The sequence below is a fragment of the Lineus longissimus genome, chromosome 3 (assembly GCF_910592395.1).
Source record: "Lineus longissimus chromosome 3, tnLinLong1.2, whole genome shotgun sequence".
Taxonomy (NCBI): domain Eukaryota; kingdom Metazoa; phylum Nemertea; class Pilidiophora; order Heteronemertea; family Lineidae; genus Lineus; species Lineus longissimus.
In genome coordinates, this window is record NC_088310.1 from 15,252,875 (window position 1) to 15,272,165 (window position 19,291).

Sequence of the window (19,291 nt, forward strand, 5' to 3'; positions counted from 1 at the left end):
CTCTGAGGGCAGTGGCTTTTAGTGATTTTGATTTGCCCCTAATATATCTCCTAGTTGGTTTATGAACCCCCCCAGGATCGTCATAGCATTTTGATTCAACCCGAGTGACGTTGCCAGGCCTACCTGATTGTGCTGTTGTCTCTGCGATTGGCTGCGCGGCCGAGATGGAACTGGTCCGTATTGGCGTTGGTTGTTGTTGCTTCCTCGCTGTGGTTGATTTCTCGAGTTGGATCTTGGTCTTGGGCGACGATTCGGAGGTGCTTGGGAGGTTCCTTTGCCGTTTTTTGGCTGTGTTTGTCTACCTCTGCTGCGATCACGGGACCTTGGATTATTGTTGTTGTTGCGTGGTCTACCATTGTCGGTCGGCGGAGTGTAGTCGAATTCATCGGGTCGTGGGCCAAGGCCTCGGGTTTGAGCAGTTGGCTCCAGTTCCCTGTTGAATTGGCGATCGAATTTACGTTCCTTTCGATTGATGTGGTCCACTCTACTGATGTTGATGGTACGTTCAAGCCATGCTATACATCTAGCGTAGAGTCTGGCATCGATGGACGTTTGTAGATTGGCTTTGGCCGTATCTAGGTCCATGTTGAGATGATTGAGGCTTTCATCAATATGTCTTAGGAGGAGTACCATTAATTTGCAGGATGTGTCTGTCAAAATGGACCCCCATTGTGAGACGAAGTCTTCATTCTCTTGGCAGAGGGAGGGCTCCATTTTGATGGTGAAGCCCGGTGGGATAATGTTCTTGTCCATGTATTTTGAGAGGTATTCCTTGTGCAATGTATATCTCATTGATTTGTCCATTAGAGATTTTATGCGGACGTAATGGCATAAGGCGTAGGTTGGTACTTGAGGAGGTTGGTTTAAAAATCTGACCTGATGGGGTGGCGTGTTGCCTCTCCCATTTTCGTTATCCTCCTTTTGGTGTGTTTCATGCCGGGATTTGTTTTCCTCCCCTGGCTCTGATTGCTTGTTCGGTTGCCCTGTTTGTGACTGCTGTTGATAGGCGGAGGCTTGACCTGGGTATGAATCCGACATGTTGATGTTGGTGTCACTGTTAGGATTGACCAGGTATGTGCCTGCAGCGCTGCCAGGAAACAGGTTGATGTGCGGTCTTGTTGGGCTCGTTGATTTATTTAAGTGAGACATGACATGTCTGTTCTTTAGTGCCGGTTGTAGATCATTCGAAGAGACCGATGAGTCTGACGATGAATTGGTGTCAGATTTCTTTGTGTCCACTGTGTCTGTATCCTGTCTGGAAAAGTAAGGATATTCTCCATTTGCTTATTCTTGTATGAGCGCTCCGATTTACGAAAGTGTTTATCAAAGTTCGATCTACATTCTTTAAAGAGAGACTTCAGAGCTCAGGACAACTTTGCATTTTTGAATCACTTATTATAGTCAAATTTGAGTGAACATAATTTTTTTTGTGTTTGCCCACTCCTTTCCTTACTTTTAACAGTTTTTGTTTCGGTCTCATCACTGTTTTGCGTCGTCTGCTAATAATCACAGTAAAAACACGGTTCGCCTGGCCGCCATTACGATGACGTCACGAAATGGACAGCTCTCTCGGCCTCGTTTTCACCCACAGTGCCTGTGTACACATTCAACATGTCGGACTCGAGCGCAATAAGTGATTTTCAAGTTTCTGATAGTGATAATGCTAGCGTTGTAACATCCTCGAGTAATTTCACGGATAGTGGAGATGAATCAGTGGTAACTGGTGTCATTCTTGGCTACCAGTTCGAGCCCGTTGTTGAAGGCAGTTTTGAGGATATGGAAGAAGGCGAGGATGTTGATGACGAGGAAGAGGAAGATAGATTCTGGCGACTTCGTATGGAGGAGCAAAACTGGTACGTGAATTGCTGGATGCAAAAATGCATTTTTGACAATATTATCAGTTACAAATGGTACAAATCACGTAGATCTCACGGTCTCCTTATCCATTGTCGCTATTTGTCTGGTCTCGAAGTGCATTAGCAGCGTTTTTCGTTGGATGCTTCGAAACACTTGTCCGACAATTGATTTTCGGACTTTCAATTTCGCTCATTGTACAGCTTGAGCTTGGCTTCCTTTTTGCGTTATAAGTTCTTGCTTCCATGTTAGTTGACTGGATATTGCTGCAGCAGTGCCTACAAATGCCTAACTTGCCGTTTTCGTTTAGCTAATGTTATGTTATCACTTTGTTTACTAATGAACCATACTAAGCACACACATCATGCATTGGCAGCTAGCTGGACTGCACTGGATGTGGAAGACACCTTTGCCTTGTTTATAAATATAATGTGTGATATTTTCTTTTAGGTGCATATGTGGTGACAAATGTGAGGTGCAAGATGTCCCAATAGAAAATGCCTGTTGCCATGAAAAGGAACCAATTTTGAGGAAAATTGAGGCGTACAACGAGGAACATGGCGGAAACATTCGGTGCATCACCGAACATCCCGGGTTCCAGTCCAATTGCCTTGATGTGTGGGTGCTACAGACTGCCTACTCCCATTACAAGCAGCAATATCGGGCGGCAGTAGATGGAGAAACAAATGAGTACGTGATACTTGTATTTCATTCAATATTGATAATATATTTTCATTCCTAATGTTATTACAAATGATCAGAAAATATTGCACTCATAATACATAATGAAGAGTAGTCAGTCACAACATGACTAACAAAACATACGTCTAGTGATATTTTGCAATTTACTTCCTCTTATGTATACATGTATGATATAAGACATTTCTGAAGAATGGATTATGGGCAGCTTGACTGCTTGATATCTGCCCAGAAAGAGTCATGTGGATTGAAAATAATGTAGTATTTTTGATGCTTACCATGACTAGAATCGTCCTTGATTGGTCTCACTGAGTAACCACCTTTCTTGGATTTGATGAAGGTTACTGACCATCTTAGTTTCCCGTCCTCAGTCGTTGCCTGCTCCCTGTCACCATTTTCATTATAATGTAGCGCTGACAGGAGAAGCCTAAAAAGTAAAATATAAAAAGTTCTCAGATACCTGTGCATGTATGTCATTCAAGGCTCATCGGCGCGTGAAGTTCTCAACTGATAAATTGACTTGATTGATAGATTTTGGAACATCACTCAGCTGTGCCTGGTTCTGTCTTATTTCAAGTACACGTACACACCTCACTGACAAATTTCTAAAGTTGGTAATTTCATGAAGACTTTGAGTAGATTTCACTACTCCAGGACTTCATGTACATTTGTACTGCGGCCTTCTATCAAACTTGGAATTTACCTGCATAGCATCCCTTTGAAGCTGATTGCTGTCATTTTGGGGGCAAAATGGAGGATGAGACTGTGATATGCCTCAATACTTGACGTCTGTTCGCCAGGAGACATTTTCTTCACAGCCGGTTTGAAGTAGGCATTGTCAATAATGTTGCCAGCTTTCACTGATGCTGCCGATCCTGAAATTTGAAAATGTGAATAGGTCACACAAATAATTTGATGTTCATTTTATCACTAGAAGACAGACCATTCTATCCGAGAGTTTTGTTTTGAAACATCTCTCCAAAAACTTTGTGCATGTCGTGATGCATGTCCACTCAAGTCGATACCCGAAGGTCTTCGATATCAATTCGAGAAATACTCACCTTGTTCAAGCCACTTCGTGCCCTTCTGCCGCCCAACTAATCGACCATGGCCGCACTTCGGATATACCCCTCCATGTCCTTTGTGTTTGTTGTGCATGTGGTTGTCCAACGACAACCACCTGGCCAGCATCATATTTGGGTCCCCATCTGGAGTTGTTGCAGCGCACCAGTAAAGGTGATTGATTATAGACCTCCGCCACTCCTCTAAAATCCCACAGTTTTTCTCCTTTGAAGCCTTGTCAACCTTCTTCTTCAAACCTGGAAAAAAGGAGAACAGTCCTAATAATTCTAGCAATTGTCAATTTGCTATGGACTATGACATTCATTTTTGTAAAGTGTTTCTCTTGACTCGTGCATTCACTTTTCTAACAAATCTCCACACTGGACCAGGCTGAAAAGTTCAATCTAAGAACAGTACTGTACTCTAAATAATTTCATGCCTAATATAATATGTAGACACTACGGACACTTACTCTTGGCCAAATGCCAGACGTCAAAACGATGGTCTGTATCCGGTAGATTTTCTCTGAGCCACTTGTTGATTTGGACATGCCGATCAGTCACTATTTTTGAAATAGTGACATCCTCCGTTTCCAGGTATCTAACACATCGAATCAACCCTTCCTTCTCCATGTTAACACTATGGTTGACGCCCTCTTCATTCGACTGAAAGAGATGAGGTATGGAGATTGATACTTTTGTCCTAATGTGCATATCAATTTCATGGAATCAAATTAAAATCTAGTTACATGTACAATCTGGAGGAGTGTTCCACAAAGTACATTACAATAAGAACAAACTCTCCAATAAAATCCATGTTGTTTACATTTTATGTATGATTATCATCATTTAACGGCAACAGTATGATATCAACAATGTTATCTAATGTGATCTTCTTTATGATAATCTGAAAACAAGGTTTACTGATCCATATTTACATGTACAATTTTCTTTTATATCGCCTGTGTAATTGAAAAGCAATAATTATAATTTTACTTACTTGAACTAATTGCACATCCAAAATGCGGTTGACATTCAACTCCAGGAGAGAGTAGGAGCCGTATTTTGCACAATGCCCTGGGCTGTCTGATCTACCATCCCCTCCAACAACAACTGGCTTCCTGGAATCTTTCACTTGCTGCAACACTTCCTGCTGGTTCTCCCGCCACACTGTCATCACTGCCGGCCACAGGTATTGCCTCTGGTGCTGGTAGAAGGTGCCCCGTTTTATCGCTTGGCATCCAAGATAACTGAAGACTTTCAGCGTTTTGGCTGCAGTTGAACCGGCGAAGAGGATGGCACTGGAGAGCAGCAAGTTTCCAGCTGGAATACGGTTGATAAATGGTTGGCTCTCCCAAAATCTGAAATGAAAGCAATGTTCAGCATGACACAATATGTACCAAGTGAAAAGGACTCTGGAGAAAACACTATTAAACACCGAGCTATTATTTAGTCACACTAATGCTGAAAGATGTATTAATTGATTGATGTACTTGGTTAGCCAACATTTTGGCAATCCGGGAAAAAAACATGACAACAATTTTCATACAAAAATACAGGATTTCCTTCAATCTTACCTTTCAAAAGAACATAGTTTATTGGAACAACATTGCTTAATGGATAGATATGTCCCTAGGGTCCTGATGTGTCTCTTGGCTGGGGAACAGCATACAGGACATATCTTGAAGAGTTCCATCAATTTCGAGTGGAACACCAGGTACTTCGTCTGACAGTGTGGATCATCTTTCCTACGGAAAAATCGAGAGAAAATTCACAAAGAATACACAAAAGTCAAAAGCACAGGAAAAATTCCAATCTGCATGATCTGTGTTGGTGATGACTATATAAAAGGATCAGTTTTGTGGACTGGTCAATATCACTGGTAAATTTACAAGGCTGTTTTTTAAAAATGATCGTACAAGCTGTTGCCAGTGTTGGGCCCCTTTTTATAGAAATTCCTGGAAATAACATTTAGATGCTATATTGTTTTTTGTTATGTTGAGATGGCTTATATCAGATTACATGATTATGTTTTAGACAACCTTCTTCAATGCAAGGACACTGTAGTGTTACATAAATGTAGTAAAATACTCACTCATTCTCATTATCAATGAAGTTGAATTCTTCATCAGAGACCTCCTCGCTGCTGATGTCGCTCTCTGCTGGTTCATAGCTCTTGTCAAGGGGATCAACCGTATCTTCAAGAGATTCATCATCAGACGATTCTGACCCAGGTCCATCCTCCATTTCATTTGAAGCTGATTTGGCTTGAGGGCAATTTCCTGTGGCTATGTTTGGAAGGTGGTCAGGGTCAGTTCCAGTTGGTGTTCCTGTAAAATTCAATATACATGTAGCATTAGAACATGCAATATCATATCGATTTTATGTTAAAACTAATCGGATAGATTCTTGACAGTGAGACAACATGCAGATGCTGTGAAAATTTCCCGCGTTCAGTTCCAACATATTATTTAGACATAGACGGAGATCTTTCACAGTTTGTCTTTTTCATTTCTCTGAAAACATCATTACATAAAAGCTTTACCTGATGAGGAAACATTTGGCTTGACATCAATGCTGGAAATGCTGCACACCTTTTCATCTGTTTGTGTTCCTGAATATAAAAACAAAAAGTTTCTCAAACTTGTCTCAGTTCCCTAATAAATTCTATTATTGTGTTCAATTTGGCAAAAGCTACTTGTTTATGGAGTCGCCCTGTTTTATGACCAATATTAGTATATTATGCTTTAAAAATACTAACCTATTGAGACTGTCACCTTGGTCTTTGGTTTTTCATAATTTGTCTGCACCCTCATCGAACGATGCTTTGGTCGCCGAATTCGCCTATTCACTTGGGTGAATTGACTTTTGGTCTGACAAGGCTGAAAAGGTGGAGTAAAGAGCTCAAATAAAAACCATTGCCAAAACTTTGTTTCATGAATTCAACTTTTTGCTATGCATAGTCAAGTCTAGTTACATGGCTGCTTGTTGTATATTCTGTTCCGAAATATTGAGTAAAAGAGACAAAATGTTTTCTTTCACCTGGAAGGCAATGATGATGGGGGAATTTTTTACTGTTCCATCCAGAGTAATGTCAGCTTGTTAGTTTGATTCTCAACTCACCACAGATTCCTGACCACCATCTTCATCATCACTGATATCAGCTTCGATAGCAGCTTGGAAATCCATGGCTTCCTTCCAAGCACCAGCAGCCTCCACGTCCTATGTAATTGTAAAAAGAATGAAATTATTGCCAGTGATTGTCCCACATGTCAGTCTACCCCTGATTATCTCGTCTTATATTGTCTAACTGCTCTATGCATCCGTCAGGAAGTAAGGAAATGTATGGGCCTTATACTGTCATGACTGTTCCTGTGTGATGCTTCATACATAGGCCTACAATGAGTACAATGCATAATAAGCATAACAAGAATGTAAACAAAACAAGACTTACTCGTTTTCTCTCCCTTATCACGACGGCATTTCGACTTCCAGTCAATTTGGGGGTCGTAAAAATGTCTGATGAAGGACCAGGAACTGGGGTGAGAGGGCTTCGTGTAGCTTTCGGACGTTCTGTGACTGCAGGGGTCCCGTGTTTCGGCTTGCTGGGGAGAAGTGAAACGGACGGGATCGCATCGTCGGCCAGGCTCCAGTTCACTTTGATGTCCTTGGCATCTTTCTGATATGCCTTCGCCAGCATTTCTTTCTGCATTTGCCTGGACACACTGTTGGTCATATCGTCGGGAAAATGTTCACTACATATCACTGCATTTTTGGTCCAAACGAAATCTGAACGGGAGTGGGAAACGACCCTGCACCAAGCTTTAAATCTCCGAGAATCATCAGCTCTATCAGGAAACAAATGCGCTCCGAATTCACTATTTGATGTGGTGTTGCCGCATCCATAAACAACACATCGTTTTCCCCGGTCTTTCCTCAGCTTCTTCAGGGTTTTAGTCCTCTTCTCCGGCGGTTCGGCAGTATCTTCACTTGTACAATCCATCGCAATCTTTCAGTATATGCCGCTGATGAGAACATTTTACCTTTATGTAGCCTGTAGGGGCCGAAGTTCCTAGTTAATCCCATTGTTTAGCCCGATAATCCCTCTAATTAGCATTCAGGAACATGGTTCGTCTGACACCTTTGGCTTATCAGCACCGCTGTCAAAACACGATATCAGTGTCCATCTCGTGACGTCATCCAACATGGCGGCCGTTATTGGAATTTCTTTAGCAGAGACAAGACCACAATTGATTTTTTAAGCCTTTTAGCAGTTAAATTGTCAATGTTTGACCGCGACGCATCAAAGAACGCGTGGTGTTGTGAATCTGAAATTTAGATTATGTTATTCCGGACAGTCGGGCAAGTAAATGGTGAAAAATAAAATGGTGATTGACCACGGAAATTTTTTTTTAATCGACAAATTAGACAGACTTTGATATTTCCACTCTTTTCAGCCAACTGGCAGAAAAAACTCAAAACACGCCCCCTATTACCCAATTAGCAAAATTCGAAATTAATTTTTTCAGCAAATAATTTCTTTATATCTGTAGACTTGCCACAGCAAATATTTTTTCAATACCTCTCCAAATATGTACTTGAGAATAAAAAACATGCACTCGTCTAATAGATAGGCCTCGACCCTCCAACCTATGAATATTCATTAGTGGTCTTGTCTCAATGAAGGTACATTTCAGGGGTTAACATTTTGAGATTTTTTTCAAACTAATGTACATGACATCCCACAACTCTCCAACAAAGGAAAGTCATATCTGGACATTTTTGGAGAAATGAGAGACATTTCAAAGAGTGGTACAACTGTGCCAAAGCGACGAAAGAGGACAAAATCGACAAAAAGTCATGATTTTGCACCCAACAGCACCAAATTCAAAGACCTGCCCTGGCCAGAATAAGCAAGCTATGGAGCTGAAACTTTAGGATGTGATTTAGGAGTATCTTTGCTGCTTAGGGCACAACTTTCAGAATCAAGGCCTAAGTAGTTTCAAAGAAATTACAAAATGAATGGCAACACAACAAGACTTGTAAAAATGAAACCGAACTTAGACCAGGGTTAGGTTGACTCTTATTTGGGTCAAATTAAGTTTTTTTCTCATTATTTTAGCTTGTTTTGACCTTAAATCATCAGCAATACAATATTCTAAATGAATTAGAGTGATTTGAGCACATTCAAATTTTTCACTATATTGACCCAAAATGTAGTGTAAATAGAGACAAGACCACAATTGATTTTTTAAGCCTTTTAGCAGTTAAATTGTCAATGTTTGACCGCGACGCATCAAAGAACGCGTGGTGTTGTGAATCTGAAATTTAGATTATGTTATTCCGGACAGTCGGGCAAGTAAATGGTGAAAAATAAAATGGTGATTGACCACGGAAATTTTTTTTTAATCGACAAATTAGACAGACTTTGATATTTCCACTCTTTTCAGCCAACTGGCAGAAAAAACTCAAAACACGCCCCCTATTACCCAATTAGCAAAATTCGAAATTAATTTTTTCATCAAATAATTTCTTTATATCTGTAGACTTGCCACAGCAAATATTTTTTCAATACCTCTCCAAATATGTACTTGAGAATAAAAAACATGCACTCGTCTAATAGATAGGCCTCGACCCTCCAACCTATGAATATTCATTAGTGGTCTTGTCTCAGCAGGCTCGTAGCAGACGATGGATTTGGAAATTTTAAAACGCTAATTAAAAAATAACTATCCGTAGGAAAATAATTATTTTCATTCAGGATTGATTAAATGACTGCCATTAACCCATTTCTAAAGTTTTATCAGTACATCAAATATCTATGAAGTCTCTCTTTTAATCTAGCCAATAGAGTACGTTTAGTATAACGGTTACCTTTAAAACGCAGATAATTTTTTTCTGATTGTTTACAGTTTTTCCATAGGTTCTCCAGTTTCTCACTCCACCATGGTTTTTTATACCGTTTCCTCTGTCGTTTATTGAAATGTACTTTACTATCCTTGAATGGGAAGAAATCATCCATATCCCGTCTGCATTCGTTCACAAATACTTCATAAGCTGCGTCCACCTCATTCTGATCTGACAGTGCATTAATACGGTTATTACACATATTGATAATTACATTTAGGTGCCTTGGGTTTTCGAAAAGGCCCTCTGGAATGCCCGTAATCTTATATTTTCTTTCTATTATTGCTGGTGAATCGCTGTTTTTTCCACAAACATGCGCCTGTACGTTGTCCTGACAACTAATCCTATTGATCGCGTCCTCGGTTTGTAGTTTGATGAAATCTGACAAGTTCCATTTCGCTTGCATAAATGAATGATCCGGCAAGCGACGCTTTGCTCCAAATTCGGCTGGGTTAACAACTTCACTCATTGTCAAAACTTTAAATTCTGTTAGACTCATTATCTGGTCAGCTGGGGCTAACATGTAATCTACTACGGATGTTCCTTTACTGGAGACACACATAAAGTTGTCTGATTTCACATTTCGGCCATTCAAAACGCACATGTTTGAGTCACAAAGAAAATCTAATAAATGTTCCCCGAATTTATTAGTTGTTTCATCAATGGTCACGCGAGCTGGACAATTATCATTATCTATTTTACTACCTATCCTCCCGTTGAGGTCACCACTGATCAGAAGCGGTTTATTTCTCCAATATGAATATACCTGAGTTAAAAGTGTGTCATAGAACTCTTGCACGACGTTTCCCCTCGATGATCGTTCCGGTGGTAGATATGTTCCGCACACGAGGATGGAGAAGTCCTTATCTATCTTACCAGTAAATCGTATCCATATGATTCCTTCGTATGTTTTGTCTAAGACATCCATGTTAAAGTAATTAGCAATTGTCTCTTTCACTAGTATACCGACGCCTCCTGATCCTCGGACTGCACATGGGTTCAGGGCTGTCCTATTGTTTCCGAACCATATATAACCTGGAATATCGAGCATGCTATCGTTTTTTAGGTGGCTTTCACTGATAATTAGTATGTCCTTGTCGTAACTTTTAACAACTTGCGCTCGTAACGCCCCCGCTGGGTGATCAATGTTCTCGGACCATCCATTAACATTCCATTGACCTATAGTATGTACTTAACCCTTTGACCGCCGAATCCCTGGACGCCCTTCAGCTGTGGATACTGGATCCCTGGGACAAAATTCCTGAAAAAATAAAATTTTGTAATTACTCTGTTATCTCCTTATGAATCATTGCCCTGCATACCTGGAAGCATGAATAAATGAAAAATAAGTGCTAAAAAATCCTACCGTGTTATTTTATTGATCTATTGCCGCCAGTTTTCCACCTTGTGATGCCATTCGAACCAGCAGTTTTCGTCCGCAGATCCAATGCACAAGAACTCCTCACAAAACTTGCACCAATACACTGATTTGCATCTCTTTGGTAAGTTTATGTCTCTAGCCTCAGGATTTGCTCTCTTAGCACATAGATATTTCTCACAGCAGACACGGCAACGATTGTTCTTGGTGGCGTGAGCAGGCCTCTCAACGTCATGATGAACATCCCGTTTCAGTCGTCGGTCAGCTTGTGCCGCATTACTGGTGCTACCAACTCCTCACAGAGGGCCTCAATGTACATATGAAAGGTGAAGGGTTTCTTCCCTGGCGGAGCATGGAGAATCACAAAACCCATCTGTACGTAAGCGTTGTAAGCCGCCCACATGAAAAATTTCATGAACAATCTCCTTGGCAATTTGTAGTGGCGTCGACATTTCTGAAGCCGGGTCATTTGGTCATTCAGGTCAGTGCCTCCCATGTTTTCATTGTAGGTCTTCACTGCCTTTTGGGCTTGGACTTGGACCCTCCTGTGTTCATTTGCATCATATCTGGGAACAGTTTCCATCGGCGAATCGATATACAGTGATGTGACAAAATAAATAGGACGTTTGTCTTTCCACACTAGCGCTGCAACATTTCCGTTGAAGAACAAGTCACTGTCTCCTTTTGCCATTCGATTGTCCTTCCTAATTAGTGACTTCGGGAACTCCCTTCTATTCGTCATAGCTGTACCACAAATCTGATATCTTTCTCCTCCAGTAAATATTCTGCCAATTGGACCGATGTGTGAAAGCGATCTGTATACAGTGCATAGTTCTGCCCCGAGTATTCATCAGTCAGTCGAACCACTAGGTTGCCGGTGACACCTAGGTTATCAAGCGTATTGGCATTCTCTACTCTTCCAGTGTAAACCTCTGCATTGCAAATGTACTCATTTTGAGAGTCACACAGGAGAAATGTTTTGATACCCCAGCGTACCGGTTTATCCTTGATGTATTGTCTGAATGACAGTTTATTCTTAGTTGGTATCATCCCCTCATCTAGAGCTAGTTCATAATAATGCTCAAAAAACAGATAATTATGATGATGGCATTGTCATTGATCTTGTTAACTCTAGTCTAAAGCATTGATGCACTTGTCATAAATCTTTAACTGTATTAATATTTACACTTTACAGTGAGAGAAATATTATGTTATCATTATATTGATTGATTGTTCTCAAAACTCATGTTTTTATTGTTCTTATTTCATATCTGAAATCTTTTCTACGGCTGTGACTAATAAGTAGGTCAACACATAGGGGGATTCCCCAAATGCTGGATTCTGAAACTCCCTAATATCACTAGCTAAACGACCTCAATTAAGTGACTATTACAAACCTAGTGAAGAAATGAAGAAATACGAGTACCTATGGATTGTCCTAGGTATGAGTGCTGTAGGATCAGGGGTCTACTACTTTTTTTCTTCTGTACTATGTTTTCTATACTGTTTTTTGTCCTTAGGAATAACACTGTTTTCTTCTAAGGCATCTTTCATGGCTGATTCATCCTTGTTGAGAAATAGGACTAAGAGTCTAATGTTCTCTCTGAAGTCCTCAACGACTTAATTGTACTTCTGAACTAGTAACCATACAGTCAGATTATAGTGCCTACCAGAAAAGGCTAAATTACATAACTCTGACACCTTCTTCTTTGTGTCTCTGAAATTAGCACAATCATCAATTCAAAATAACGTATCTGACCCTGCAAAGGTTAGAGTAGCTAATTTAAGCACAAGGTCCAAATTACTGGCCACTGCTTCAGGAATAATTATGTAGACGTGGTTGTCTTGGTAAATCTATTTCCTGTCAGATGTCTTATTGTTGAAATATGTTACTCAGAAAATGACTATGCTATGGAACTTGTTATGATACTCCTTTTCTAAGAGGTCAAGGGCAAAATGTGTTTTAAAACAATTGGTGACTCCAGAGATGAGCATGTTATGTGGCTCGTAAATAAATACTTCACCCATTTAAATGAATGCAAATCAAAGCAATGAAAATCAAAGCAATGAAAATCAAAGCATTGAAAAAGATGATACCAAAGAACAATATCTAAGGGATTTGTACTACAACCCCGAGGGTCCTGTGGCTTACAGTTCTTTGAGTAAAATGTGGAAACAGATCAAGGAAGATGAGATGAATTCGTTGCAAGAGCATCGCTCGAAAAAACGTATTGAGTACAAAGAGGTGAAATAATTCCTAGACACACTACCAACCTATCAACTACATAAACCGGCAATTAAGAAATTTACCTTAAGAAAGACAATGATATCCTTCATCGATCAACAGTGGCAAGCTGATCTGGTTGACATGCAGAAATTTGAGAGTAAGAATAAAGGATTCAGATTCATTTTAACGGTCATAGATCTATTCAGTTGTTACTCTTGGGCTCTACCAGTGAAGAGTAAGATGGGGGAAGAAATCAGTGATGCATTTAAAGTGATTTTCAGGACTTCGTCCAAGGAGCAAAGCTCTAGAGAAGCCATACCGGTTGCGAAAAAGATCCAATTTGATGATGGCTCAGAATTCTACAATAAACACTTCCAGCAACTTTTAACAGAAAATGACATGGTTCTCTACAAAATCTGACAAGAAGGCAGCAGTCGTAGAAAGATTCAACAAGACTTTGAAGAATAAAATGTGGAGGTATTTCACTGCTAAGGAAATCGACAAGTGGATCAATGTAGTCGATGAATTGGTCACTGGCTACAACAATACTTTTCACTCATCAATAGGTATGAAACCTGTAGACGGCAGAAAGATGGAAAACGAAGCAGTGTGGTAAAACCGTTGCGGCCTTCACCTCAAAGAGACATTTGGTGATCCAAAGTACAAATTAGGTGACAGTGTAAACATTTCAAAGTACAAGTCCATTTGCGATAAAGGCTACCTACCAAATTTCACTGAGGAAGTATTTCAAATCAAACATATCATCTTCACTCATCCTATCATCCACAAGCTTGAATATTACCACAAGGAGGAAATTCAAGGATATTTCTATAAAGAGGAGTTGAGCTACGTTCCTAATCCTGACCGTCTAGAGTACAAGATCGAGAAGATGTAAAAGCTGAACTGCATGCACAAAACCAGAGCGTCCCATGCGGCAATAGTAAGAAATTCAAACGATCGAAAAGGTCTTTCTGAATACAGCCTGAAACATGATAGACCTCCCATGCTTCGATGCGCTTGATTTCACAAACCAGCAAGCCACAGGACGATTCGGACAGTTTCAGAGAATTATGGAAGAGAAAAAAAATCAAAATCTTCTCCAGGGATTCGGGAAGGTCCGCATCGTCCCACGGCTTGCTGGTTTGTGAAATCAAGCGCATCGAAGCATTGGAGGTCTATCATGTTTCAGGCTGTATTCAGAAGGGCCTTTCGGTCGTTTGAATTTCTTACTGTTGCCGCATGGGGTGCTCTGGTTTTGTGCATGCAGTTCAGCTTTAAGGTACAAGAGCAGTCAAAGAAAGAAATACGGATTAGTGAAGTGGAAGGGTTACAGTGACAAATTCAATGAATGGTCACCAGTTTCAGATATTAAATCATTGAAATGAGATTAATTCTCTAAAGTAGGACTAAAGTAAATAATTTAATAAAATTTGTTTCTATTAAATCAAGCTAGAAATGGAAGGACAACTATTTAACAATAATTCTGGTACGGTCAATGTGTATCAGTATCCTGTGTATCAGTATCCTGGAGATCAGTTTCAACCAGTAGTTTCAGGATCTACATTTAAATGTGTTAAATGCGATGTAACAAAGCCTGAAAGTGAATTTGAAAAGAACAGACGCAAGAAATCCCTGGATTATTGTAAAGCATGTGATTCAACGTTAACCAAGAAATGCAATAAATGTGATGAACTTAAATTACTATGTGATGGTGAGTTCGCTAAAGATAGAAATAGAGATAGCTGTAGATCATGTTGGAACTCTGGCTACAAACGTTACCTTGATCAGAGTGGTAATAGAGACAGTCATAAAATAAGGGTAGGTTTAAGAGTGCTACAGTAGACTGGTCCCTCTTTAAGGAGCCATTGGATAGGTCACTTTATTTCATGACCAAGATGAATAATGAAAACTGGTTTGTCTATCGAGACATGAATGTGATACAAGACTGGAGAAGAGTGTTATCACAGTATTTCGGGGATGTGACGCATTGAAGGAATTACTAACAAGAACGACTGGGGTAGTTCCAAAACTTTGTTTCTGCAAATAAAAAATACATTGCAAATTCAAAGTATGCCCCTTTTTTATCATATTACACAAACAATCCCCATACTAGGAGTTAACTCATGGTCCGACAGGTGCTGCCACCTTCACGAAGATGGACAAACTGAGAAGCCAGAGAAGTCTCACAAACAGCATGACCTTCAATCATGAAAGTCCATATGTAGTTCCCAACAAAGATCTGATTCAGTACAACAGTTCACCAGCTACCAGCATGGCGCTAAAACAACGGGAAGCTACGAATATTACTAGTACTCGAATATTACAAATATTGAGACTTCGCCTTGGAACCACACAAATACATGTAGGCCTAATGCATCAGCAGCGTACATCAATCCTGACGGTTTTCTCAACAAAGCATTGCCTTCAAAATACGCTTGGGGTTTTTTGTCAAGTGTTAACAACTCTCTGACAACCTTCCTGATCTAGGCAAGATGGATATTTATACATTTTACATTTACCTGGAGTTATTGTCACCCAGTTTCTCGAACAAAGAGACATAATTAAAGAAAACAGGTCCACGAGGACCGCTTCTGAATAAAAACAATGGCGGATGACGACGTCGTCGTGATGCGCAAAAGGTGCTGGCGCGAAACGAAAGCGCGGGAAATTTAAACGACAAAGTTAAAGAGCGCCTCAAATAGCGAAATAAAATGAATTAATAATATTAACGCGAAAGATACTGCGTTTCAGAACAATCCTCCGGGGGCGCGAAGTAAGCGAACGAAGGACGCGATATAAAGGGTCAACTGATAACGCGACAAATTATACAAGTGCAATTTGCGATTGCCCACGACATAAACCATGGATATGCGGATATAGAGACTAAGTCTAATTGCCTCATTCTAGGATTGGAATACATTTCTGCACCGAACGGTTCCTTGTTGCTGACTTTGTTTTTAGACAAACATTGCGAACAATTCCGTCCTCTCCCGGGAAGGTATCCTCAACTCTTGCCAATTCCCACTTCCCACGTGCAACATTCGGTTCAGTAAGTAACACGATGTCACCCACTTTCATTTGACGTCCTTTTAGAACCCATTTAGCTCTCTTCGCCAATGTAGGAATGTACTCCCTAGTGAATCTGTTCCAAATCTGGTTGATCAAGCTCTGCACAAGCTCAAACCTCTTATGAAGATTCTTGGTCTGTTCGAAGGGACCTTGAGGGATATCAGCAGTGGCACGGCCTAGGAGAAAGTGGTTGGGAGTCAAGGGCTGTGGATCATCGGGGTCGTTGGAGCTGTATCCAAGTGGTCTTGAATTTACCAGGTTTTGGGTTTCCGCAAAAACAGTAGCCATCTCATTCCACGTCAAATTCTGCTGTCCTACAGCTGTCTTTATGGCTTTCTTGACTAGTTTTATCAGAGACTCGTAGAACCCACCCTGGTGTGGGCTGAGGGGGGTTATGAATCTCCACTTCACCTTGTGCAGCATGGCAAAATCCTCGATCTGTTTCCTGCCTTCCTTGACCAGTTTCTTCAACTCTTTCTCCGCGCCTACAAATGAAGTACCATTATCAGAGATGATTACAGAAGGCCAACCGTGGTGTGACACAAATCTTCGCAGCGCATGTGTGAATGATGGTGTAGATAGACTTTCAACTATCTCTAAATGGACAGCTCTGATTGTGCCACATGTGAAAAGTGCTCCCCAGGTCTTACCCGACCTTATTTCGACCACATTTTAGCAAAAACGGACCGAACAAGTCAACACCTGTCGTGCTGTAAACAGGAGCATGCAATTTCAGACGTTCAGAGGGTAGATTTGCCATCTGAGTTGCGTGAGGCGGTTGTCTAAGTTTTCTGCAAACAATGCACTTGCCCACAATGCGCCGGGACAAAATGCGACCACGCAAGATCCAATAATTGCGCCTACTATGACATAACGTACTTTCCGTTCCACAATGACACATCTTCCAGTGGACATCGCGCATGATCAGCATTGAGATGTGATTATCAGCAGGTAAGAGTATAGGGTGTTTCTGGTCATAACTCAACGGCGCGTTTTTTAAGCGGCCACCCACACGAATTACACTGCCATCAAGAAATGGTGCCAAGTCTGCACAGTTCTTTTCCCATCTACAATATCCCTTTGAGCTTCCTCTATCCAGTACTGCTCTGCTTTAGCCAATTCCTCTGGATCCGCTGGCCCTGTAGCGATGTCGTGTTTCCTGACCTTGGACTTCAGGTTGTGAATGAAACGGTAACAGATGGCGGTTACACGGACAAGTCTGCTCCAGCTGGAGAACCTTTTACAGTCAATTGGAGGCTCTTTCTTTGCTACATGTACAGCATTGATGGAATATGACATCTTTGTTCCTTCATCGTATTTGGGAGCGGCAAATGCAGGCTGGGCAGGCCAGGAGTCCTTTCCATTCTGCAGAAATACTGGCCCTGTCATCCATCTTCCATTCATTTCATCTGGGGTGAGGCCTCTGCTCAGATTATCAGCTGGATTTTGGGACGTTGGTACATATCTCCAAGCATTAGACTCACATGTGGACTGTATCTCAGCTACACGTACTCCTACAAATTGTTTCAAGTTAAGGGAATCAGACTTGAGCCAATGTAGAACTATTTGTGAATCGGACCACAAATAAACAGTAAGTTCATCACGGAGTTCAGATTTGACCGTCCTCGCAAGTCGCGACCCAACTAGTGCCGCCATCAATTCAAGCCGCGGAATAGTTGTTTGTTTTAATGGCGCTACCCTCGCCTTTGCAGACAAAAGGCGAACATAGATTCCATTTGGAGTTTCCCAAAGTATGTACGCGACTGCACCATATGCCTTGCCACTGGCGTCACAAAATGTGTGTAATTCCGGCGTGCCAACAGCATCACATGGTTTTACTGATCTTGGGAGAGAGATTGATTCCAACCCTTTGAAATCTGAGAAGATGTCATCCCATACTGTCTCTTGATCAGGAGGTAGAGCATCGTCGTATCCCATTTCCTTCATTCTCCAAATGTCCTGTAGGGCAATCTTGGCGCGAATTGTGACAGGGTTGCCAAACCTAGGGGGTCAAACAACGTAGACAACTGGGACAGAACAGACCTCTTTGTCAGAACAGCAAAATCAGGGTCTTTAACTCTGAAATGGATAGAATCAGACTTATTATCCCAACATATCCCAAGTGCTTTGATATCATCTGTCTTCTTAACCAAATCCAGCTGCTCATCTGCGACCTTCTGTTTCTTACCCATGATCGAGGAGTACCATTCCTTCACTCTGAAGCCGCCTGTACCAAGGATCTCATCAACATCGGACATTCTCGCCTCGGCTATACTGGGTTTTCCACAGGAATGAAGAAAATCATCCATGTGCCGATCATCTTTTAGTATCCTGGCTGCATCTGGATGGGATTCTTGGTGCTCTTCAGCGATCTTCAGGACAGCAAAACTTGCCATATCTGGGGATGGCTTCAGACCAAAGGTGACTCGTGTCAGCTTGAACACCTCAGGGTCCTTGGTCACATCCATATCTCGCCATAGGAAACGATGTACCGAGGTGTCGGCTGGCTTAAGACAAACCCTCAAAAACATTTTGGAAATATCACTGACTATTGCAACAAGATCCTCCCTAAATCTGAGCAAAACACCAAGTAGGTTTCCAATCAAGTTGGGGCCCTTGTAGAGGAAGGGTGTGCTTTCCTTTTCTGGTCTGGACACGCCATGGTGAGGTAAGTAGTAGACAGGTCTGGTATTAATCTCTTCTGGTGGAACATGAACTGCCCAGCCCTGGTCAATGTATTCCTAGATCACTCCACAATACATAGCAGCTTTCTTGGGGTCACGGGACAGACTTCTCTCGAGTGACATCAGTCTTCTTTCAGCAAGGGTGCGGTTGTCTGGGAGGAGAGCTGGATCTCTTTTCCAAGGAAGCCCCATAACATACTTACCATCATCTTTATAACATGAGTTTTCTAACAATGTCAAGACCTTCTTATCCTCTTGGGACCACAATTCAAGGGGACAAGAGCAGTTCGGAGCCCGGATGCCAATAGTTTCCATGTCCTTGCGGATGAAATGCACCAGTTTTGCAGGTTTGCTAGAGTCGGACCCTTTTGCGCACGAAATCAGACACATCGACAATTGTGGGTACCAAATC

At 41.3% G+C, this 19,291-nt stretch overlaps 3 protein-coding genes across 3 annotated transcripts; 1 reads left to right on the forward strand and 2 right to left on the reverse strand.

The window, feature by feature from the left end:
- Positions 1 to 1,611: 1,611 nt before the first annotated feature.
- LOC135484799 (uncharacterized) lies at positions 1,612 to 2,596 on the forward strand. The gene is made up of 2 exons (XM_064766482.1): positions 1,612 to 1,853; positions 2,305 to 2,596. Exons 1-2 carry the CDS (start codon positions 1,612 to 1,614, stop codon positions 2,594 to 2,596), a joined length of 534 nt encoding a protein of 177 aa, XP_064622552.1.
- Positions 2,597 to 2,751: 155 nt separating this feature from the next.
- On the reverse strand, positions 2,752 to 7,861 carry LOC135484800 (uncharacterized). The gene is made up of 11 exons (XM_064766483.1): positions 7,069 to 7,861; positions 6,738 to 6,836; positions 6,376 to 6,496; positions 6,160 to 6,228; positions 5,710 to 5,944; positions 5,192 to 5,362; positions 4,615 to 4,975; positions 4,088 to 4,280; positions 3,615 to 3,872; positions 3,257 to 3,428; positions 2,752 to 2,980 (listed from the first exon to the last, which is right to left on the reverse strand). Exons 1-11 carry the CDS (start codon positions 7,615 to 7,617, stop codon positions 2,752 to 2,754), a joined length of 2,457 nt encoding a protein of 818 aa, XP_064622553.1. The 5' UTR covers positions 7,618 to 7,861.
- A 9,351-nt stretch (positions 7,862 to 17,212) lies between these two features.
- Positions 17,213 to 18,142, reverse strand: LOC135484801 (uncharacterized). Its single transcript, XM_064766485.1, has one exon. The coding sequence runs from the start codon at positions 18,140 to 18,142 to the stop codon at positions 17,213 to 17,215; it is 930 nt and encodes a 309-aa protein (XP_064622555.1).
- Between the last annotated feature and the right edge of the window lie 1,149 nt (positions 18,143 to 19,291).

Bases quoted from the DNA above. Each gene is read 5' to 3' on its own strand.
- LOC135484799 (XM_064766482.1), top strand. From the start codon at position 1,612: ATGTCGGACTCGAGCGCAATAAGTGATTTTCAAGTTTCTGATAGTGAT. The intron at 1,854-2,304 runs GTACGTGAATTG...ATTTTCTTTTAG, and splicing joins CGTATGGAGGAGCAAAACTG to GTGCATATGTGGTGACAAAT.
- LOC135484800 (XM_064766483.1), bottom strand. From the start codon at position 7,617: ATGGATTGTACAAGTGAAGATACTGCCGAACCGCCGGAGAAGAGGACT. The intron at 5,945-6,159 runs GTAAAGCTTTTA...TGAATTTTACAG, and splicing joins GCCAAATGTTTCCTCATCAG to GAACACCAACTGGAACTGAC. The intron at 3,429-3,614 runs GTGAGTATTTCT...TTCAAATTTCAG, and splicing joins CACGAAGTGGCTTGAACAAG to GATCGGCAGCATCAGTGAAA.
- LOC135484801 (XM_064766485.1), bottom strand. From the start codon at position 18,142: ATGAAGGAAATGGGATACGACGATGCTCTACCTCCTGATCAAGAGACA.